General features: G+C 42.9%; 2 protein-coding genes across 2 annotated transcripts in view; both read left to right on the forward strand.

Annotated features, from left to right (window-relative positions):
• The window catches only part of MACF1 (microtubule actin crosslinking factor 1), a 311,616-nt gene that overhangs the window by 136,854 nt on the left and 151,161 nt on the right, over positions 1–23,601 (forward strand). The window contains exons 7-22 of the mRNA XM_090269163.1: positions 9,203–9,369; positions 10,181–10,293; positions 10,395–10,501; positions 10,916–11,035; positions 11,189–11,284; positions 11,948–12,075; positions 12,163–12,256; positions 12,463–12,617; positions 13,309–13,585; positions 14,747–14,875; positions 15,636–15,713; positions 16,300–16,461; positions 18,506–18,610; positions 19,218–19,313; positions 20,420–20,545; positions 23,216–23,368. Coding sequence (XP_090125289.1) covers positions 9,203–9,369; positions 10,181–10,293; positions 10,395–10,501; positions 10,916–11,035; positions 11,189–11,284; positions 11,948–12,075; positions 12,163–12,256; positions 12,463–12,617; positions 13,309–13,585; positions 14,747–14,875; positions 15,636–15,713; positions 16,300–16,461; positions 18,506–18,610; positions 19,218–19,313; positions 20,420–20,545; positions 23,216–23,368 — 2,106 coding nt within the window. The remainder of the gene's footprint in view (positions 1–9,202; positions 9,370–10,180; positions 10,294–10,394; positions 10,502–10,915; positions 11,036–11,188; positions 11,285–11,947; positions 12,076–12,162; positions 12,257–12,462; positions 12,618–13,308; positions 13,586–14,746; positions 14,876–15,635; positions 15,714–16,299; positions 16,462–18,505; positions 18,611–19,217; positions 19,314–20,419; positions 20,546–23,215; positions 23,369–23,601) is intronic.
• Positions 613–1,695, forward strand: LOC150014655 (uncharacterized). The gene has a single exon (XM_090271410.1). It carries the CDS (start codon positions 613–615, stop codon positions 1,693–1,695), a length of 1,083 nt encoding a protein of 360 aa, XP_090127536.1.

A 23,601-nucleotide genomic window follows, 5' to 3' on the forward strand; every position in this document is an offset into this window, starting at 1 on the left:
TATTCCCTTTCAGAGTCTGGGGCCATAATTGCAGCATCCCCAGCCCAGGTGGTTCTTGGGCCTTCCCTTCCTGGTTGGTTCCAGCGACGTTGGTTTGCTTTTCCCTCTTTCTCCTCCTCCTCCTCCCTTCTTTACTTTACCTTTTCTCATGGCCTCTCCTCTTCCCTCCTCCCTCTTCCCTCTTCCCTTTACTCTCACAATCTCCCCCTCCTCCTCACCCTCTCTAATTTGTTCTCTCCCCTGGTTTCTACCTCCTTTTTGCTTTCTGTTTGTGTTTCTGAGGGCAGTGCTCCAATTACCTCATATTTGGAGAGAGGAAGCTGCAGCCAATCCGGTTTCTGTCTGCTTTTAGGTCAAGTGATTTCTGAACTGCAGTGAGATGCTTTGAATTTGTCTTGTTGCAGCTCTGAGCCTGTAAGATGGCTGTCTGAATCGGCAGCGGCTAGAAGAGACAGAGAGAGGCGGGGAGGGAGGGAGAAAGAACTGGAGGGATTGCCGGCATAGTGCATGTTTTAAAATGTGCATCTAATCCGATGAAGCCAAGGTTGGGATTTCTCTGGGATCTCAGGACCGACTTAGCTGCATTTTTGCTAAGATTAGGAGAGCAAAGCGATGGGAAATTCACTGGGCTGTGTTAGGCAGCCGAAAGATTCAGTAGCTATTCCTGAGAAGGCTCCTATATCTCCTAAGAAAAGGGTTCGGTTCAAAAGGAAGTGGAGGGGGAAGAAAACCCCTACTCCAGAGGTATCTCCTAAGGAAGAACCCTGGGAAGGAATTGGAGTCATTGAAGAGACAGAAACCCTAACGAAGTTAATAGTGAATGTCCAAAAAGAGGAAGGAGTGGGAGGGGTAGAACATCCCCCGACAGACATTTTACTGCCTGGAGACTCAGTCCCCAACTCAGGAGCGGTAGATCAAGGGATGATCGTACAGGTGAAGGAGCGATTCCAGGGGGAGATCCAGACTGCCCACCTTTTGCTAGAGAATGAATCATCAGTTGCCAGAGGGGTCTGGGATTCCCTGGAAGAGGGGATGACTGTCATCGCTCACCTGCTTGATAACCCAGCAGAGAGGGACTGTGAGAAGTCCGTGAGCCAACTGGTGGAATTTCCGAGGACAGCATCCTGCAGCAGCAGAGCTGTGCTGCTGCCTTTGCAAGCAGAGACTGCGGTGGAGACAGATACTCGGCCTGGATATCAGAGCAGCACTTTCCCCAGGACGGATTATCCCGCCAACACAGGAGATGAAGACCAACTTTCAGAGGGCTGGATTATGGAGGGAGGAACCAAGGATATTTTAAGTGCTCCTGAGACAAGTTCCTGGATTGCAGAGCATTCTGTCCCTTCATCACTGTTGGAGCAGTTGAGAGGCCCTAGATGCACAGAGCCTGCCCACATGGGTCAGGTGTCCCCCCAGGGTCCCAGACTGCCTACTTCTCAGAGTGATTTGTCCATGGGTGGCATGACTCTGAGCATTTTGCCCTCCTCCTCCGGCTATGGCAGCAATGTGCCACACTTACATGAGATCCAGCCTAAAGATACAGAACCTGAAAAGACCTCCATGTCATTCTCAGAAGAGGATGGCACCCTTTCTTTGGTGGCAAGCCACACCCCATCATGCGGTCTGGAGGAGGTAGGTGGGCATGTCCAAGATATGCTAAGAGTTGTTTGGATTTCTGGCCATCAAACTTATTAAAGTGGAGTGTGGTGAGCAGTTAGGATCTTGGGGCTTCTTCTCAGACTTACCTCTATGTCAGGGACTGGGAGTTAGTGACTGCTGGGCTAGGCAAACAAAATCTACTTCAGGTCTGTCCCTGGATGCTTGGAACCAAGTTTTGTTGTCTCTGAGGAATCCCTGATTCCGGGTGACCATGCAGCATAATTGCTCAAGCTCTCTGGTGTTACCACTCAAGGTGCAGTGCTAGTTTACACTTACTCTCAGGCGAGTCTGTTTATCAGCTTCCCCGCCACAAGTTTGTGGTGTAGAACAAAGGATGAGGGAGGTCTAGGCAACTTTCTGAAATGAGTGGAGAAAGGGTGAGGAACATTGAAGGGCTGAGGCAGCTGTCTTCGGTGTAATTGCTCTTCTCCCCAGGAGAATGATGCTTTTACTAGAGCTGATGCAGTCCCACTCCTGTGGGGACACCGCCTGTACAAAACTCATTCAGTATTTGTAGAGGTGGGCAGGGCTAATCCTCCTCTGGTTTCTCATTCTGGCATTAGAGAGGGCCATAGAGTTGGAGATTAACACAGGGCAGTTTGAAGATTTGATGCTAGAAAAAGTTTTGTCTTTGTTTTTCTGATTAGACTTGTTCATGGCTCTCACATGTTTTTGTCTGTGAGTTCTATATCAAGGCATGGGTGTTGATAATAGTGACAGTGGTGGGTGCTGGGGATTTTTTATGGTCAAGGAGTAAGTGAGAATTCAAGAGCTCTGGACACTGAGAGGGTAGAGGACTCAGCAAGACCCTGCGTGGCACAGTGACTGAAGCTATAATTCACCGGTGACTATAGACCTTTTATTGGCACATCAGCCTCTGCAGCAGAAGAAATAAATACTTTAGGATCCCAGAGCAGCAAGAGGTGGAGGATGAAGTAGGGCATTTTCTTTGCTGAGACGTAGGGCAGCTGCCTTGATGTCTGCAGAACAGGGACGTGGCCTACCTGACAGTGCCCTGCTTGTCACCAACAGCATGAAGCTGAGGAGAGACACGAATTTTAAGCTGATGTGTTTACAGTGTCCTCTTTGGGGGTGAATTTCCTGCATAGATAGACCCATCTTAGTGCCCTTTGTTATTACAGAGTTTGGAGCCCAACAGTGGCAGGGAAAAGTGGCCATTGAAAAATATTTATTATATGGCCAGGCAAGAGGCTTCCGTGTGTGTGTGTGTGAAGGTGGAAAGGAACGCAGTGATGTTGCTGGGGTGGGGTGTACGTATTTGAGTTTCATCATATAAGAGGGCATGTCAGAGTCTGCTTTTATCTTTTTGTGGAATGGATGTAGAGTAGTTGGGATAACACTATCTGCTGAACTGTTGCTCTTTTGGTCCCACCAGCATTAAGTTGAAGTAGTGGAGGCATCATAATACTTTAGGACTCATGCTCATAAGTAAGTGTGAGATTTTTCAGAAAGTTTGTTTGGAGTATAAAATTTTAAGGGACTTCTAGTGGAAGTCTAGATAACGGACTGTAGGTGACCATGGCCCTTTTAGGATGGGACTTCTTCACTGGGAAAGGAAGGTTCCGAACCACTCCATGAGGAGTATTAAAGAAAAGATTGGTGGCAGAAACCTTTGGACCATGATCTGTAGTTTGACAGTAACGGTAGTTGTATGACTTTTGCTGTTCAGTATGTGAATCAAATTAGCATGTGGCATTTTCTGGGCAGCCAAGCTCAGCATCCCATCCCTTCTACCCTTTTAGATCAGACACAGCCAGATTACTTAGCTATAAAACTCAGCCCAGGCTGAAAAATCTAAGTGACTCTCAGCTGAGATGGCTGAACCATTTCTGAGGCTCTGTGTCCGTTGTGTGATGTGGAGACCACAGACTGACGGTACTATGTGACAGATAACAAGTTACTTATCAAGATAAATGTGAAATCCTTATAAAATGCAAGTCCTTAAGGCAAAAGGGCGTGGGGACCTCACTGGTCTCTGAAGGAACTGTCTTCAGGGAGCAGCTCCCTTTCCAGCAGGCTGTTTGCATGAACAGGCTTCAGTAGGAGATACAGGGGCAGCGTATTCTGACTGCAGGTCTGTAAAACATGAGCTGAGACTCGAGGCCAGAGCATCTGACCGGAGCCTGAATGTCCTCTGCTGAGGGCAGGAGCATTGGAGGACACAGGGGTCAGGGGAGCAGCTGCAGCTAGTCATACACCAAGTCCTTCCTAAAAAAGAGGGAGCTGGCAGCTCAAGAGTGGGGGGTGGCGTGGGGGGGTTGGTGTGTGTGTGTGTGTGTGTGTGTGTGTGACTGTTTTGCTTTTAATATGTTAGAGTAGTAACCCTGCTCAGAAGACAAATTCAAGTTTCAGAGTGGTGTCTTGTCCCTGGTCTGTATAGTCTCTCTGTGTATCAGTCCAGAGCATATCGATGGGCATGGGACCAGGCTTTGGCTGGACATCAGCTTTGCAGTGGGTTTTGTTTCTTTTCAGGATAGGGAGGAATAGAAACTTGTAATTCTTATGAGTGCGGGGTTTAGATAATAGAAGGTAAATGGTCTGCTTCTTGTTCACCTGGTATATTTGATTCTCCCCTTGTTGAGAAATAGTTAATGCAGAAGCAGAATGGCAGGGGCCAACTGACAAAAATAGTTTCGGAGTGACAAGTAGATGAGGATTTGGAGCTGGAGGGGAGTGGGTTAATAGCATTGTACTTTGATGTCAGACCACGGCCTTCTGGCCCATTCTCTCTCAGGAGGACTCCCTGCTCCCAGCTGGCATCAATATGCATAATACCAGGCATTTTGGAACAAGGAAAATTGCTAAAAATCCCTTTCTACTCCCTGTCTTGGCTCCCACTGCCGGTTTCCTGCCCACAATGTTAGTGGATTCTATTGAATGAAGAATTTGGCTCTGTTCCAGTGTCCTTGCCACACACACCCTTGCAGTCCCTCCAGTCCCGGGTGATGGAGCTAACGTTGGGGACTGATAATGCTGGGAAAGGGATCAGTTGGTGGGACTTTCTGGGCTCAGTCTTTTCAGTTTACAAGTATCCCTTTCCCATTTCTCCTCTTTAATTGTAGGGAAAGTTGTTTTACTAATATTGGCTTTGTATTGCAAGAAAAAAAAGCAAAATTAACTAGACGATGCTGTTGTAGGAATGTAGTAGCTAAAATTACAGTTAGAGTTTTGTTTAAGAAAAGATTTTTTCTTTTTCACAAAAATTTGACTTAATTAAAAGCATTACTAAAGAATTATTACTTTTTAGGTATAACAGTGGTGGTGTGATTATGTTAAAGAGTCCTTTTAGAGATACACACTGAAGTGTTTCTGGAAGAAATGATGTGACGAAGCATTTGCTTCATAACGGGAGGAGTGAAGTGAGTGGAGCGTAGATGAAACAAGATAAGTTATGAGTTGATAATGGTTGGAACTGGGTGATGGGTACATAGGAGTTCATTATACCATTCTGTCTCTTTTTCTATCTATTTGAAAGTTTCCATTTCAAATGGAAAGTTAAGAAGAATAATGGTAAAATTCTTATACGATGCATATACCGAAAAGAGACTAATATCCAGGATATAGGAAGGGTGGTAATAGGAGTAGCGGTGAGGAGTGTAGAGCCAGATTGGCTTGGGTTTGCCTTTCTGCCCTAGCACTGTACCTCGGGGCAAGTTACTTAACTTCTCTGTGACATAATTTGCTCATTTGTAAATTGAGGATAAGAATAGTATATATACTTTGTAAGGTTGCTGTGAGAATTACATTAATTAATACAAGTAAAACACAATAAATGTTATTAATGTTAAATGTAAAAGCTCTAGTAGAAAAATAAGGAAAGCCTAGGAATAAGCAACTTGAAAAAACGGGAAACTCAAATGCCTCATACACATGTTTTGTCATTAGTAATCAAAGATATAGAAATCAAAACAAGAAGATACATTTTACACTCATCATATTGGACAAAAATAATCTGAAAATATGCCAAGTGTAGGCGAGGATTTAAGAGTGATGGAAAACCTCTTCATATCTTCTGGGTGGGAGTATAAAATGATACTGTTATTTGTAGAGTTGTTTGACACTATTTAGTAGAATTGAAAAATATCCATACTCTACAGCCTAGGATTTCCATTCTAGTTATACTCCCTAGAGAGACCGCTAAGATTCTAATTGGAATACTGACCCCTGATCTTAGTCTAAGGTAAGGGTAAAACGAATGAAAATTTTCAGTCTCAGGCCTTCTCTGTTGTGGGATGAGGTCAGCTAGAAACTTCAGGACATGAGTATCAAGTATCTCTTGTTCATTTTACCTAGTGTCATTCCCTGAGACTTGTAAATGTGGGTGAAGCGAGAATTCAGGTAGATGTGCCATGGTCTCTGGAATGGTACTGAGACTGTCATCCCTTTCCAAAAACCTTCCTTTTAAAAATCCAGATGGGGTAGGAAGCTCCCTGACACTGAAGCTGGGTTTTTGCATTTGGGAGATTAAAGTAAAAGCTTCTGCGTATTCCAAAGGACAGCACTGTGCACATCACTTATGAGTATTAAATGAAGAAGTGGACAAAAGCCAAATTTAATTACTGGATGGTGGTTACAATAATCCCATTTTTCTCATTCAGTTTACAGTCTGGGAAGGGCCTTAATCTGAACAGATTCCCTCCACCCCCACCCTTACCCTGCCCCAAGGGACCAAAACACTTCTCTGCCTCATTACAGCTTTGTGGAAAATCTGAAGTGAAGCTGTTCACTGAATTATTTTCAGTGCAATATTCAAAGCTACTGTGATTGGCAGCTTCCCCTGGCTGGTTTGGCTCAGTGGATTGAGCGTCGGCCTGCGAGCTAAGTGTCGCTGGTTCGATCTTCCAGTCAGGGCACATCAGAGAAGGAAAACTCTGACTCCAAAAAACCTCCGCTGCCTTGCGGCATACCTCTTCAGGGGAAAGGCTAAGGGAGTAAACCCCGACAGAAAATCCGGAGCCGGAGTCCCTAAGGCGGTTTGACGTTGTAGTCAACACCGGCAACTCCTGCGGCGCACCTGAAGCCAAGCTGTATTGACTCCGTCTTTCCCTTGGACCCTTCAGCTGCGAAGAGAGGGGGGGTCTGCTGCATGGGCAACAGCAGACCCTCCATATCACCCTGCCCAGGCTCTGTAGCTTCAGCTTCACTGGAGAGGACACTCCAGCGTCATCGCAAGATGTCGATTCAACACGGGAGGAGACAGATACCGTGTCACTCCCGAGTCGGACTGCACAACCATTCTCGGCGGTGCAGATAGACTCTTAAGAAGCTACACCATCGTCTCTCGAGACGGACGGCTGCCGACGATGAGATTGGCAGCTGGTGATGCCTTCAGAGAGATTGACTGTGGTTGTACAGGATATACACTGTCAGCTGATAAACTGGAATTTCTTTTTTGAGTAAAAAACACAAATATTCAGATTTCATTTAGTTTATTCAAGTTCTATCCCTTTTAACTTCAAATCTATTTCGTGTTTCAACAATGTGTTTGTTGCCTTAATATTTATGTGAAGTGGCTTCAGTGAAAGTACTGGGATAGGTCAGGTCACTGTTGAGTGGTATCTAGTCATTGAAAGAAGCAGCTAGAAATGTTAAGGGGAACTGGAATAGAATTGGTCCCAGGGAGGGGCTGTTTTCCCCAGACTTGCAGGGTGATGGCTTGGGTGCTCTAAACTCCTGTCGTTGGGCCCTCAGCTTTGCAGCTCTGTAGCTCTTTTTTCTTCCCGGTGTACTTGGAGTTGGTTGAGGTTTTTTTGTGTGTGTGTTTACTTTTTCCTGTATTTTTTTTTTAAGTATATTTTATTGATTATGTTGTTAAAATAGTTCCAATTTTTTTCCCCTTGGCTCCCCTCCGCCTAGTACCCTCATTCCCCCAGCAATTTCACCCCCCTTAGTTCATGTCCATGGGTCGTGCATAGAAGTTCCTTGGCTTCACCCTTTCCTATATTATTTTTTTAATTAATTTAATTTTATAGCAATTAAAAAATAACAATTCCCCTCTCTCAGACTTAAGGCCCTTTATAATCTTATAAAGGACAATGGGCGAAGGTCTTGTGCTCCTCTAGCTGCTTCAAGCTGGACATGGTCATCGTCCTACCTACCCTTGGGTCCAGAAATCCCTAATAAGACTGGGGGTGTAGCGGGGAGGGTGGCCCTCCCACATGGGGAAGGATCGTGCAGACTTCAGGTCAGTTGGCTGTCCCCGGACAACGGTGTGCTTGGTTTAATAGGCTGGCATCCTTGTTGTATTAGACAGTCACTCAGGTAATGAGATCATAGGCTTATGCCCTCTGGTTCCATTTTGCTCATTTGTTTGTGTTGTTCATTAGTCTCCTGTAATAGGTGATATCATATGGTATTTTTCTTTCTTTGCCTGGCTTATTTCACTAAGCATAATTCTCTCTAGTTCCATCCATGTTGTTGCAAATGGTAGAAGTTCCTTCTTTCTTTCTGCTACATAGTATTCCATTGTGTAAATGTACCACAGTTCTTTGATCCACTCATCTACGGATGGGCACTTAGGTTGTTTCCAGCATTTCGCTATTGTAAATAGTACTAGTATGAACATAGAGGTGCATAGGTCCTTTAGAATTGGTGCTTCAGGATTCTTCGGGTATAATCCTAGCAGTGGAATCGCTGGTTCAAAAGGGAGTTCCATTTTTAGTTTTTTGAGGAAATTCCATACTGTTTTCCACAGTGGCTGCACCAGTCTGCATTCCCAGTGGGTTGAGTTTTAGGAGATTGACTTACTGTGTGATAATACTTGTTAGAGATGATTGATGTAAATTAATTAATTTACAGTAAGAATTATAACTGTCCAGTGATACAGTATTTGAATCTGGCCACTTTGCATTTTGTTGCTTTAGGATATCATATGGGAAGCAGACAATAATCTGAAGGTTTTCAGATGAATATGGAGTCAGAGCAGATAGGTGGTGGGTGGAGGATGGATTTGCAGGCTGATCTTACTAACTGGTATCATAAGAGTTTGGCAGCCTGATTTCTCCTATAGAAATGTATCTATCAAGGGAACTCGAGTCCTGGAATGCACTGGTCAGGCCACCATTTTACCATCACAGTCTTAGAGGCAACACTTACTCATTTCCCTTTTCTAGATTCCATACAGGCTACCGGTACTCATCTGTTCTCATAGTCTTTCTTCAGACATCATAGGAAGATTTATTAGCCTGCAGCTTTCTTTCATACTCAGTGAAGTATTAGTAAAAGTTCCTGGTTCTGTTTGTTGTTGTTTTTCTTCCTGATTTTAATGTATCTTTTGCAGGTGTTTAACCTATTATGAGTTGAATTTTCAGAGTTAGGATTCAGAGAGACTTGGAAATGCCTGTTGTTGATTGTCCCTTGAACTGACCTCCAGGGAGGCTGTTCCTCTCACAGTGCTGCACCTAATGGAGACATCCGGGAGATGGTGTTCTGTTGACATGCCGTGCCTTCCCTGGCCACATCGTCTTCCAAGAGCCATATGTATGAAGAAGAGAAGGTTACTCTGTGTCCTATCTTTTGGCAGATCTCTGACATCTACATTAGTGGAGAGTCAGGGGACATGTCAGCGAAGGAGAAGCTGCTCCTGTGGACCCAGAAGGTGACAGCTGGTTACACAGGAGTCAAATGCACCAACTTTTCCTCCTGTTGGAGTGATGGGAAGATGTTCAATGCGCTTATTCACCGATACAGGTAAATACAGTGGCATTTTAGTGCGCCTGCGGGGGGCGATTCTTCTCATCTCGTTTGTAATTAGTTATAATGTCATTTTCCCCCCCTCAACCAAGAACCAAGACCCTGATTCATTTTATTCACTTAAAAAAGGAATATGTATTGAACTCCTGGTGTTCTAAGCACTGGGCACAAATAGCAGTGAACAAAACAGCAGAAGTTCTTGCTCTGATGAAGATTATTTGTTTATCAGGCAATACACTAATACATATATGCTGTCATACAGTAATAAGTTCAATGGAGGCATAGAGAGTGATGGGGGTGGGGCGGTGTTTTGGACAGAGGGTCGGCGAGGGCCTCTCTGATGAGGATGTTGGAGCAGAGCTGTGAGCGCGTGAGCCTAGCAGGCCTCTAGGGTCAGAGTGTCTCAGCTGGGGAAAACAGTGAGTACAGAGGGCCTGGTGAGGGCTTGCTTGGAGTGCTGAGGAATAGCAGGTGGCTGGAGTGAGATGAGTGAGGAAGACAGGAATTTTGAATGGCAAAAATCAAAATCATTATACTTTCATGCCCCAATTTTCACTCTGTATGAGCTTATGATACCTTTCCCATGAAATCCAACAAGGCTATGTTGTGTAAGTTTGAGTTAGGGGCACTGGGCTCTTGGCATGTATTAATATTTAAAAATGGAATTAGAACCATTCTAAACCTCTTGTTTTCTCTCTGAGACAATCTGTTTTTCAGTTCTGGGTATTTTAAAGAGGTTTTCTTTGTGTGAAATCATGTGTGGCATGTAGATGGTGGCCTTTTCATGTGCCTTGGTGGACTTTTACAGACCTGATCTGATAGACATGGAGAGGGTACAAATCCAGAGTAACCGAGAGAATCTGGAACAGGCTTTTGAGGTGGCGGAAAGGCTAGGGGTCACCCGGCTACTGGATGCAGAAGGTGAGAGCTGACTGGAGTTAAGTGTGTTTGGCAATATTCACTTTCCCTGCTCCTGGCAGGTTCCTTTGTTCTACTAAGAAATTTCTTACCCTTCCTCTCAGATGTGGATGTGCCATCTCCAGATGAAAAGTCTGTAATCACTTATGTGTCTTCGATTTATGATGCCTTCCCTAAAGTCCCTGAGGGTGGAGAAGGGATCAGCGCTACGGTAAAAGAACACTTTTTAATCTTAAAATACCTTCTACTTTATTTGTTTGGGTGGAATGTATTGATTAGACCATATTTCTTAACTGCTCATTGTATACAAAGCACTTTAATACAGAGCAAATTGAATCTGCATCATATTTGTACACAGTCATTGTCCTTGGTCTCTGGGAATGAGTCTGTCGCTAATTTTGTAGCATCCAGCCTAGACTATTCTAGGTGGTAGGAAATTAAATCTCCTACTGAGAGCTCTTGAGAAGCTTGGAAACTGGGACTCTGAGCGTTAAACTGAACAGCTGGGTAGGCACTTAGAGGAAAAGGATGCTATGTGGTTTGGGGTGGCCTGAGTCACTTTCTGCTGTGCTTGTTTTGCATATTGCTAATCAGAAGGTGTGTGATATTTGCCTTTTGACATTAGGAAGTAGATTCCAGGTGGCAAGAATACCAAAGCCGAGTGGACTCCCTCATTCCCTGGATCAAACAGCATACAATACTGATGTCAGATAAATCTTTTCCCCAGAACCCTGTTGAACTAAAGGTAAAATTATGGACTTATATTGCTTTTTTATAAATTCATTCTAGGGAGTAAGTCTCAGAGCTTGTTGCTGCTGGTGTCTGGGTGAGGTGGTATGAAAAATTGGGCCAGGTTGCTTGCATTAACTCAGTCATTTACCAAATATTACTTTTGTAGGCACTTTATAACCAGTATATACACTTCAAAGAAACAGAAATTCTGGCCAAGGAGAGAGAAAAAGGAAGAATTGAGGAATTGTATAAATTATTGGAGGTAAGGAGGCTTGTCTTTTGCTCTTTTGCTGAGACTTAGGGTTTGCTGGTTTGCCCTGTTGTTGCTTCTGTATTAGACAGAGTTCCTGCATCCTCTTCCCAACCTGCATTAACAGCAGTCTGCTTGGGTGACAAATCTAGCGTCACTCTCAGGCTGGTCTTGAAAATTTGTGGAAAGGGACAGTAGCAACCATCTGTATTTTTTTCAAAGGACCTGTTGAAAAGTGATGTATAATTTATTCAGAAATCTTTTTTATGGATGCATTTTCCTGTTTCTCAGAGGGAAGCTAAGCATTTCCCTCTGAGAAACAGGAAAGAAAGGAGATCTCCATCCACATTTTGATTCCTAGAGAATTTGAAGCTGTAGAGATGGGCATTTGACCTTTCCAGAATGGGGGTTGTTGAGAAGATAGGAGGAGTTATGCAAAATGCAGAAGGAATGGAAGGAGTTAGAGCAGGTAGTCAGTGTATTTTAGAGGAAAGCTCTCACCTCAAGGTGAGGTACTGCTAAATATGCCATTATTTTTCTCTTATTAGGTAATTTGAAAAACTGCTGAGTGGCTGGGTAAAGGAGCAAGAAGTGATGTGCAAAGAATAAATTAAAACCTGGGCCTGAGGTCATGGCTGTGTTTTGGACTAAAAGAGTATCTCTGGGTTTTTTTAGGTGTGGATTGAATTTGGCCGAATTAAACTGCCTCAGGGTTATCACCCTAATGATGTAGAGGAAGAGTGGGGAAAGCTCATCATTGAGATGCTGGAGCGAGAAAAGTCACTTCGACCAGCTGTGGAGAGGTGGGTCCAGAGCCTGCAGGGGATCTAAAATTACATACTGACCCACTTTGGGCCCAGCACTTGACTATGGTTTTGATCTTATTTTAGGCTGGAATTGCTGCTACAGATTGCAAACAAAATCCAGAATGGTGCTTTGAACTGTGAAGAAAAACTGACACTAGCTAAGAATACACTGCAGGCTGTAAGTGTCTGACTGTTTGGTCTCACTTCCTATGTCACATGTTTTCCACTTCCCACCCTGTGCTCTGATGGTCAAAGTTAACATTTGAGGAATCCAGCTGTGCTACTTGCTTACTCTTGGAATTGCAATGGGCTTCTTCACTCCCTAATCCTAGTGGGTGGGAGCAATGGGAGTTTTCCCACTCTTACTCTCACTTTCTCTCTCAGGACGCTGCTCACCTGGAATCAGGACAAGCGGTACAGTGCGAGTCAGATGTCATCGTGTACATGCAGGAATGCGAAGGTCTTATCAGGCAGCTGCAGGTGGATCTCCAGATCCTACGTGATGAGAATTATTACCAGCTAGAAGAGCTGGCTTTTAGGTGAGAACATGGGACTCCCACAGAGGGTTTGCTTATGGCTGAGGCTCATAGCTCAAGAGTCAAGTACTGAATCTTATAACTTGGACCTTAGAGGTCAGTATCTCAATAGGAATACCACAAGTATTTTGCCTCCTGGTTCTCATGGTGGAGGACAATTTCCCCTTATTGCAGGTCCTGACCACTAAATACCTGTAGGGTTTCCTAATCATTGTGGCATCTTATAATACCCCATATATTTCAGAGTGACCTGCAGGGGTGTGGTACCAGGTATGGTTTAGATATGGTGATCCAATGCATCATTTTATAGAGGAGGAAACCAAGACCCATAGAGGGGATGAGCATCATCTAAGTCACGTAATTTGTACAGAGCCAAGGCTAAGACTTACATCTGTGGACCCCCTAATCTATTGTTTATTCTTTTATATCATCTAGGACTTATATAAATGTGTATTGGTTTGCTTCCCTCCAGTTAACACTGTAATTTGGTATTTGCCTCAAAGACAAGTCTGTATGATGAAGATGTTAATAATGACACTTCGCGTTCATATAACACTTTTTCTTTCTCAAAAACACTTTCCTGATAGGATCTCATCTTTATTTTTACCTCATCCTTGTCAAGGGATAGGGAAAATTTTATTTTAGAAAGTATGTTACAAATTTAAGTCTCTTTCTTTCTCTTCTTCCATTTCAGGGTTATGCGTCTGCAGGATGAGCTGGTCACCTTGCGCCTGGAATGTACAAACTTGTATCGGAAGGGCCATTTCACCTCACTTGACTTGGTTGCACCCTCTACTTTAACCACTTCTCACCTGAAAGCAGAACCCTTGACCAAGGGAACCCATTCGTCTTCTACCTCCTGGTTCCGAAAGCCCATGACTCGGGCTGAACTTGTGTCTCTCTCCTCCTCAGAAGATGAAGGCAATCTCCGCTTTGTGTATGAACTGCTGTCTTGGGTAGAAGAAATGCAGGTGAGTGTATGTTTCAAATGATTATGTAGTGCACTAAGATTTATTGGATCCAGCAGCTTATCTAAGAGGACCACGTTGCTCTACGCACCTTGTATAAATTCCCTTAATTATTGATGCCGCCGAGGATCCAGACCCCCTTCTCCTTAAATTTTAAATGGATAGGATCAGCTCACTCAGAATTCCACACTGGATAGCACAGGTTTCTAATTTGAAGCTGTTAGGAAATTTAGCTAACGGTGCTCTAAGTGGGAGTTTGTGGGAGAAGTTGCAGAGTCTATCTGTAAATCTCAGTTACCTTTTCTGAAATTTCCTTATTGGCAGAGAAACTTATTCCTCGTGTTTGTGTTTGGCCTTAACTCTTACATTTAAGCAAGACTTTGTGTTTCACAGTCTTGAAGGGCACTTGTTTTTAAATTAATTTTTCAACAATAACATGTTAGTTTGAGGTATACAGCATAGTGCTTAGATATATATATAACTTATGAAGTGATCACCCGGATAAGTCTAGTAGCCATCTGATACCATACATAGTTGTTATAATATTATTGACTATATTTCCTGTGCTGTACTTTATATCCCTAGGGACTACTATTTACATGTATTCCAGGATAATGGTTCAAGTTCAATATTGTCTTTTTTATCCTTCTAACCCTTTTGTTTGTATGAGATTGTTCTCATCTCCTGATGATGGATTCCCCATGTGCCAATAATTAAAAACATTCAAAGACAAGCTAATATTTTAAAATTTGTTGGCCAATAGTAGATGTCATGTGCGAAGCTTAATATTTTCAGATATTTCTTCTCATATCCATTCTGATTGTGAAATGAGGAGACTCCGTAAAGGGAAGTGCCGAAAACATACAGTTAAGCATCATCAGCCTGGGGGAATTACCTTGCTGATGGGTAAATTTAGGAATGTATTACCATAATGCAGCAGCAAAAAGCTACCTCTGCTGCTGTAGCTAACGAGGTTTAGTCTCCAGCTCTTTGGGGGTGATTATGGCATATTTTCCTCTTAAGAGGTCACGATGGAGGTGGTTTACATGTCCTTTTGTCCAGTCCTCTACCCCAAGCCTCTCTGTCTAAACGTTGATTGTGACACTTTTCTTTTTCTGCCAGGTTAGCAGTTGGTTATTATATATGTGTTTTTTTCTTTTTCAGATGAAACTGGAGCGAGCAGAGTGGGGCAATGACCTGCCTAGTGTGGAGTTGCAGCTGGAAACACAGCAGCACATTCATACCAGTGTGGAAGAGCTGGGCTCAAGTGTCAAAGAGGCCAGGTTATATGAGGTGTGTGGCAGTCAGAATCCATGACAGAGGTGGGGCGGCGCAGGTGACATGACAGTATGCACAGTGCAGCTGTCTCGAAGGAAAAGAATGACCATCATGAGCAGCACTTTACACAGACTCGCTTTTCATACGAAGCGTCCTTTCGGTCTTTGAAATAACCTTTGATAAAGGTTTTTTTTTTTTTTAATTAACTCTTTTTTTATCATACTAGACAGAAAAATGATACTAAAAGCTAAGGTCCAAATTAGTTAGTAGTGGCTACAGTTTCCAAACTCAAGCCCTCTACTCCAAAAGTTCATGCTCTTTCCATTTCACCTTCTGTCTCCAGTAGAGAGCTGGTACACAGAAATTATTTAGTCTTTCTTCTCCCTCACTCATTCTATCTTCTTGGTTTTTTGGTTTTTGGGGTTTTTTTTGTTTGTTTGTTTGTTTTTAATTTCAACTCTCCCATCAAAAAAGCAATTGAGTGATTTGGGAATCATCAGGCATGGGTTTTCTTTGAAACCTTTCAGAATGACTGGAAGCACAAGACAGTGAGGTCTGTTAGTCGTATTCATCCTGCCGAACTGTTCCTCACTTAGTGCTGCTCCAGGCTATAAAATCTGACCCAGAGATTTGTCGTCTGAGTTTCTGTTTTCTCAAGAGTAAATTTGTCTTTACCTATGTGCAGACATAATATTTACATAGTTGAAACTGTGCCATAAATATGGTTTACTTACTCTTTCTCTAATGTATTTTTATTTCATTCCTTTCTTATCAGGGGAAAATGTCCCAAAATTTTCATACCAGCTATGTTGAAACTCTTGGAAAGCTAGAGACACAATATTGTAAATTGAAGGTAAGTTTTGACTAACTCTCCTGTGTTCTGTTTTTGGAGAACCTAGTTCCCTCCAAATAACTTTTTCCTAATTCAGAAAGCTCTTAGTTTGGACCTGTTTTGATTTTCTGTTTATTACATTATATTATTGACTATGCAGTTGTTCATATGCATTATAATATTTTCTTAGTGGATCAGAACCACTGCCCCAGAAAGTTTTAAGTAGAGCCTGCCCAAGCTGTCATGCTTTATCAAATCAGTCACTGTATGTGCTTCGAGATACCAGAAGTAAAAGTTTGAGATTGGTAGTGTGGACACTTCTCCATGTGTTCTTCATTTCTGTCGTTCAAGATTCCCCAGAGTAGGAAAGGCCCAGGATCATTCTTTATCCTGGGAGCCCCACCAAGGCCTGGTGAGTTCCAACTCTTAGCTAAAATTGGCAGGGGCTCCAGGCGTCCTGTACCAATAAGTCAGTGGAGGGGCACCCAGGGGTGAAAACGCAAGATAGAATTTATTTCCTGAGTTGTTCTGTGTTTTGATGTAAAATATGATATCTTCTGTAGATGAAAGGCTGGTGGTTTAATCTTGTAGCCCTTGCTTTGTCTAGGAAACTTCTAGCTTCCGGATGAGGCACCTTCAGAGTCTGCACAAATTTGTTTCCAGAGCTACCACTGAATTGATTTGGTTGAATGAGAAGGAGGAGGAAGAGCTAGCATATGACTGGAGTGACAACAATCCCAATATCTCAGCCAAGAAAAATTACTTTTCTGTGAGTCTAGCACAACATGCCTGTCATATTTATGTAATAGCAGCAGAAGAAGACAGAGGGTCTAGTCTGCTGAGAGCTTGGGTTTCTGGATTTCATTCTGCTAGATAGAAATAGGGACCCTGCTTAATGCTTCTGTGCATGTGAAATATATATGGAGAGAGGGAAATCGGGTCCTAGAATGAATTTATTTAGAAAGGCAGTGTCTTGGGTTGATAGAGAAGCAAGCAGCCTGCAGGTTGAGTCATTTCAGAAGCAGTATAGCTTTGTAGTTAAGATTATGGGCTTCAGAATGAACTAGACCAAACCTACCTTTTTATTCCTCCACTTACTAGCTCTGTGACCTTGGGCAAACCATTTAATCTCTCTGAACCTCTGTAAAATGGGATAATAATACCACTTAACAGGGTTGTGTAAAATAGATTTAATAAGTTAATAATCTTAGTATTGTTTAACTGAGGTGTACTCCTGGCTTATCAGAAATGCTGAATTTTCTAATTCATTTAATATTTTTTTGGTGTCAGTCCTTTCATTTGTAAAATGGGAAGGAAAATTCTGCATTGGACTATGGGAAAAAGCTTTGTATTCTTTTTAGTGAAAGATGTATACAAATAAGTAGGGTTATTTTTTGCTACTTTTAGTATTTCTACATCTCAGAGGACTTTTAAACATTTTGTAAACCTTGTGCAAATAGGAAACTTTTTTACTAACAGTTACTTTAGATACTTTAATTCCATTAATTTAGAGTATTTAAAAAATAAGCTTTTTCTGAATAGATAGTGGTATAGGATTCTTCTGAAGTAAAGAAGAAAGAATAGATATGATAATACAATAAACAGTCTGTCGGCAGCCGTCCGTCTCGAGAGACGATGGTGTAGCTTCTTAAGAGTCTATCTGCACTGCCGAGAATGGCTGTGCAGTTCGACTCGGGAGTGACATGGTATCTGTCTCCTCTCGTGTTGAATCGACATCTTGCGATGACGCTGGAGTGTCCTCTCCAGTGAAGCTGAAGCTACAGAGCCTGGGCAGGGTGATATGGAGGGTCTGCTGTTGCCCATGCAGCAGACCCCCCCTCTCTTCGCAGCTGAAGGGTCCAAGGGAAAGACGGAGTCAATACAGCTTGGCTTCAGGTGCGCCGCAGGAGTTGCCGGTGTTGACTACAACGTCAAACCGCCTTAGGGACTCCGGCTCCGGATTTTCTGTCGGGGTTTACTCCCTTAGCCTTTCCCCTGAAGAGGTATGCCGCAAGGCAGCGGAGGTTTTTTGGAGTCAGAGTTTTCCTTCTCTGATAATAAACAGTCTGTATAACAATGGAAATTAGTCTGGGGAAGAGATATAAAGAAGGTGCTTGAAAAGCATCAAGCAGGAGGGGTCAAATCCTCAGTACCCAGCCTAATGGAAGAGCTGCCATCTAAAGTGGGCTCTGTAATGTTAATGGATTTACTGAGTTTAGAGAGAGAAAGGAAAGGGGAGAAGTGAGAGAGAGAGAAACATCAGTCAGTTGCCTCCCATTTGCACGGCCGGGATTAAACCCACAACTGAGGTATGTGCCCTGACCAGGAATTGAACCTGTAACCTTTTGCTGTATGGGATGACACTCCAACTATCTGAGCCACCCAGCCAGGGCTGTAATGTTAATAGACCTTAGAGCCAGAGGAAGGCACTGCAGACTAAGGGAATAGTCTGGGGAAGCCACCCAATCAGCGATACAGATCCACGGGGGTGTCAGGTACTGTGTTAGGTGGGTGCTAGCATGCCAGAGCCAGTCTAGCTAAGTTACTTCGTTGTTCTGCTTCCAATGCTCCTTCTTTGTTCCCACTTACTCAGGTCTGGCTTGAGTCCCATATTCTTTGTGAATCATTCACCAGTAATTCCAACATTTTTGCTCTTCTCTGAAATCCTTTGGCATGTACTGTTCGTGCATCTCCTTTTGGCTTTAACCCAGTGCTGTAGGCTTTTTAAAAACAGGGCGGGGAACAGAGGCTTTTCTTTGTTGCTACTCTTCCCTTAATAGCATTTATTGCATAAAACCAAATTCAATTTTCAGGAGTTGACAATGGAACTGGAGGAAAAACAGGATGTGTTTCGGTCTCTCCAAGATACAGCAGAGCTGCTCTCACTTGAGAACCACCCAGCCAAGCAGACTGTGGAGGTATGTGGCTTGAGAATATGTGAGGGCCAAGTGCTCAGAGGTGGTTTTTATAAAAGTACTCAAATCAGAGGCTTTGTTCTGAAAGACCTGGAGGAAGTGTCCGGGACTATTTGTGTTGGGTTTTCTCCCTTTTTGTCCCATCCCCCAAAAGACTGAAAATTGTTTCGCTGCTCTAAGGAGAATACTACCAGAAACAAGAAGAGATTTTGACCCCTAGCTTCATGAGGAAAATGACTTGGACCCTACTTTTTCAAATAACTCTCCAGACAGATCCTGTCACATGTTGATATGCTGCCTTTGTCTAGAGAAGAGAGACAGTGGAGGAATCCAGGGGGAGTTTATTTATGCCTGGGTTTTCGTGGCCAGATCATTTAGTTGTACCCGAAGTGTGGAAGGGTCCTTTGCCGAGCAACCCCCTCTAACAAAACCATGTTGTGTAAAAGACAAGCCTCTTGCTTATGGGAAACACTGAGCAGCTGTGAGCCAGGTCCCTCCATGCGTCTCCTGCAGTCCTCTCTGTCGTTAGCAGTCGTACTTGGAAGAGAGCGTCGCAGGTGCATATCGGGTCTGTTAACCTCACGGCCTCCCCCGTGCGCGGTTGTTGCAGGCTTACAGCGCCGCCGTGCAGTCCCAGCTGCAGTGGATGAAGCAGCTGTGCTTGTGTGTCGAGCAGCACATAAAAGAGAACTCCGCTTACTTCCAGGTATGCAGGCTGCGTGCCTGTCCGCGTGCCTGTCTGCGTGTAAGTGTGTGTATGAGAGGGTGGGAAGGATATTTGTTTTCATTCTGGCAAGATACTGTGTGTGTGTGTGCACGCACGCGTGCATGTGCACATGCATCCATACATGTGTACACATGAGAAAGGTGAGGTTAAACACTCATCTGTGTCAGCTTCTATTGTATAAACCACCAGCCTAAAACTTAGTTCCCCAAAACAACAATCATTTAGTTAGCTCATGCTTCTGTGGGTTGACAGTTTGGGCTATGCCCAACGGCGTGGTTTTTCTCGTCTTGCCTGGCTTAATTATGGCTGCAGGCAACTGGCAAGCAGGCTGGGATCTGGATGGTCCGTGTCTGACATTGTCTTTGGTGATGAGGTACAAGTGTGTATACAAGTCTCTAGCATCCAATGGGCTATCCTAGGCTTCTTCACAGAATGCCTGTATTTCACAAGGGGCAAGAGAGAGAGTAAGACCCAGTGCACAAGTACCTGTTTCTGCTGTCACATTTATTAATATGCCAGTGGTCAAAAGAAGTCACATGGCCATGCCCAGCTTCAAGGGGAGGAGAAATAGACTCCACCTCTTGATGGGAAGACCTATAAAATACCAGGACCATTTTTTCCCTACAATTTGTCACAGCATGAAGAATATACTACTTGTTTTCAAATGAGGGTGGGTGAAGGAAATAAACTGTTTTCTGTGGTTTTTCTGTAACTTAATCTTCCTGATCATTTTGTAATTATATCAATGAATTAAAACACTTAATAACTCAATATCTAGGCTTTCATGAAATTTACCTCATAGCCAAGTACTGTCATTAGTCAGAAGTCAAGAGGAATGAGCAGTGATTTCTGAGGACATGAAGCAGACTGACTTTTCCATAGGGTTTGTGCAATTCATCACTAATATTTCCTGGCCGTGGCATTATAAAACCTCCGGGTTATACTTTCGTGGCCTGTATAATGAACTATCGCTAATCCAGGACAGTATAACCAGCTTTTCTGCACAGGAGGATTTTCTTTCTCAATTAAGATCTTGGTGTTGTGATGTGGTGAGCCCAAGGAACCCCTCCCTTCTACCCCCACAGTTCTTCAGTGATGCACGAGACCTGGAGTCATTCTTGAGGAACCTCCAAGACTCCATCAAACGAAAATATTCCTGTGACCACAACACCAGCTTATCCCGCCTTGAGGACCTGCTCCAGGACTCCATGGTGGGTGTTGCATCAGTGGGATGATTACAGAAACAGTCTCAGAGAAACAGAGTAAACCCTGTCAGCTGCGGCTGTTTATATCCTTGGAAGCTCCAGGGCAGTGGGTTGTTGTTATAATGTTTGGCTCACATTTAAATAGAGTTTAATCAGTTTGTTCTTTTTCCTTCTTTCATTTCTTTCCTTAAAGAAGTTACTAGTAAGATTCCTTTGGGTACGTTATTGGAATAAAGGCCTAGTCATTTCCTCCTGAGCCACTTAGTGTTCATCATACTTTCTTTGCATCGTTCCTGTCTGTTTCAATTCAGTAGCTGGAACCAAAGGTGAGGTGCAGAGCATGAAAAATAGGGTTGAAGGGGATTAGCTGACATCAAATTCTTGTTCACTCTCCCATGCAAAGAGAATTTTTAAAACAAAATAAAACAAAAATACCCCAGTGAACTAGACCTGAGCCAAATTTTTCCTCCTTGGCAATTTTTCTTTTGGTAATGATGAGATATTAGAAAACTGAATTTAATTAAGGACATTAAAGTCTTATTTAAATGTTATGCAATATTACCCAGTTTATTTATGTAGCCGTTCACCTGTACCAAGTGCGGCAGGGATTGTCACTCCCGAATCGGACTGCACAGCCATTCTCGGCGGTGCAGATAGACTCTCAAGAAGCTACGCCATCGTCTCTCGAGACGGACGGCTGCCGACGACGACGACGGATTTATGTAGCCGTATTTAATTTTTAAAAATAGTATTGCACCCAGTATTTAATCCAAACCAAGTTTACATTTATTTCCTCCAAAGAACTATTTCTTCAGGAGTGCTGGTAATAAAATCAGCAGCAGGACTACTTACATTTATTGAATGTATATTACACAGAGTTGACAAGACAAGGCTCAAGGTACATTTCACAGTAAGGCAGAAATATGTATGTACTAGAGAAATTACTTTTTCTATGTGAGAAGCCAGGGGATTCACACATTTCAACAGAAAATTATGAGTAGGAGAACCAGAATAACCCAAAATAGTGTCATTTTTTGTGGGTGAGATTTGGGCATTTGTGAACATTAGTTGATTTTTTTATATACTTGCAGGTATTATAAACTTATGAATGGGTTTGCATTCAATGTTTCACCTGGGCAAATAATCTGTTAGTGTAATTAATCTGAAATGAAGGGAAAAAACCTGACTTCAGATATTGTCTCTAGAAGGTCTCTCTTGGCGGTACTTCAAGTATGAAGGAGGACTATAATAATCCTTGACTATTATCTCCTCCCTCCCACAGAGTACCTTCCTGTCGTAGGGTAACTTCTCTGCAATTGTTGTCATATCTTCTCTTCTCGAGGGTCGCTGCTCTGTTCCCTCCTCTCCAGGTCAGGGGCATCAGGTTGGCGGCATCATCGGGGCATGGAGTCAACTGGGTCTGCTCCTCAACTTGTCCACAGCTTTCCGTCAGGTTCGGGAGCATCTGTCCTGGCTTCTGGTTCTTTTCAGAACTTACCACGCTGAGCACTCAGTTTCTGAAGTTTGAGATGTTTGGCTGTGGTTTAGACAGAAATTGACGTCTTTATTGCAAGGAAAATGACATGGGTAGACCAGCTCTCAAGTATGGAACAGTGTGGCTATCTCCCTGATATGTTCCATTCCTCTTTCTTAACTAATAAGTTAAAGTTGTATTTCTTCCAATCATGCTCCCTGGGACAGGCACAGGTAGTTTATTTAAGCATTTCTTCCTTTTTTTACTTGCATATTCTTAATTCTTTAATGGCATTTCTTAACATTATTAACTCTTTGCTCTCATTACATCTACTTCCATCCTAAGAAAGCCCTCTTCTGGGGAGTTTTTATACCTCAAAATGGGCTTGAAACATACTAGTTAATCTTGTACTTTAATGGAATTGGCAGTAGATTGCTAGCAATTTTGTTGACAAGAGGTTCATTAGTTTTTAAGCTAATTGAGTTTGCAGAGTCTTGAGGGTTTTAATTTTGCATGGTACTGCTTTCAACCCAATCAAATTTACATGACCTTCACACAGCAAGACACTAAAAGGTAAACCCTAAATCGTTTGTCATAATGCCTTCACCAACAGGATTGGTTTGTAGATTGTTGGTTGAAGAGCTAAGAGCTTTCTGGAGAAAGTTTGATTCAATTTAAGAAAGTAAAACATTTGTGGTAGATATAATTATTTTAAAATTTTTCAAAGAGCTTAACTCTAGCTTCTCCTAAGCAGAAGGCAAGAACTGGCTTCTACCAATGAGAAATTGGATAATTACAACAATAACAACAATAACACAGTTGTTATTATTGTTTTTAACTTCCATGTTCTCTGAACTTTATTTGGGGAAATCCTTTGCTAGCTTTATAGTTGTATTTGGCAGCTAGAAGTTCTTTTTGTTTTATGGTGTTTTTGTTTTGTTTTGGTTTTTTTTTTGCATGCGGCTTTATGGTTCATTGAAAGGGCGCAGGGAAAAAGCTGTAAAATTTGAATACAAAAACACTTGATAGAAAACAAAAGCAGTCTCTCCTTTTTTCTTTATCCTTGTGTTTCTAAGATGGCTCCACCAAGGATTATTAAACTGAGAGGATGACATTCTCTCAGAGAGTGGAGCATTCAGTTTTCTGTTAGTCACTCTGAGTAGCAACATTAGTATCTTTTTGATTTTCTTCTCATTTTGTAGGATGAAAAGGAGCAGCTAATACAGTCCAAGAGTTCTGTTGCCAGTCTTGTTGGGAGATCAAAAACAATTGTTCAACTAAAGCCCCGCAGTCCTGACCATGTGCTGAGGAGCACCATTTCTGTGAAGGCCGCCTGTGACTATCGGCAGATCGAGGTGAGGGGGTGGGAAGGGTACTTCTGGCTCCAGGGGGAAGGAAGGGTGAAGGGAAACCTTCAGCCAGGGTTATGATAATAAGGAAAGATCATACAATATGCTCAGATCTCTTCTATCATTTAAAGAATAAATAAAAAATCTTCACCCTGGCCTGGTGGCTCAGTTAATCAGAACATTGTCCCCTGCACCAGAAGGTTGTGGGTTTGATCCCTGGTCAGGGCACATACCTAGGT

This window comes from Furipterus horrens, unplaced genomic scaffold (assembly GCF_987537825.1).
Source record: "Furipterus horrens unplaced genomic scaffold, mFurHor1.1.pri manual_scaffold_3, whole genome shotgun sequence".
NCBI classification, from domain to species: Eukaryota; Metazoa; Chordata; class Mammalia; order Chiroptera; family Furipteridae; genus Furipterus; species Furipterus horrens.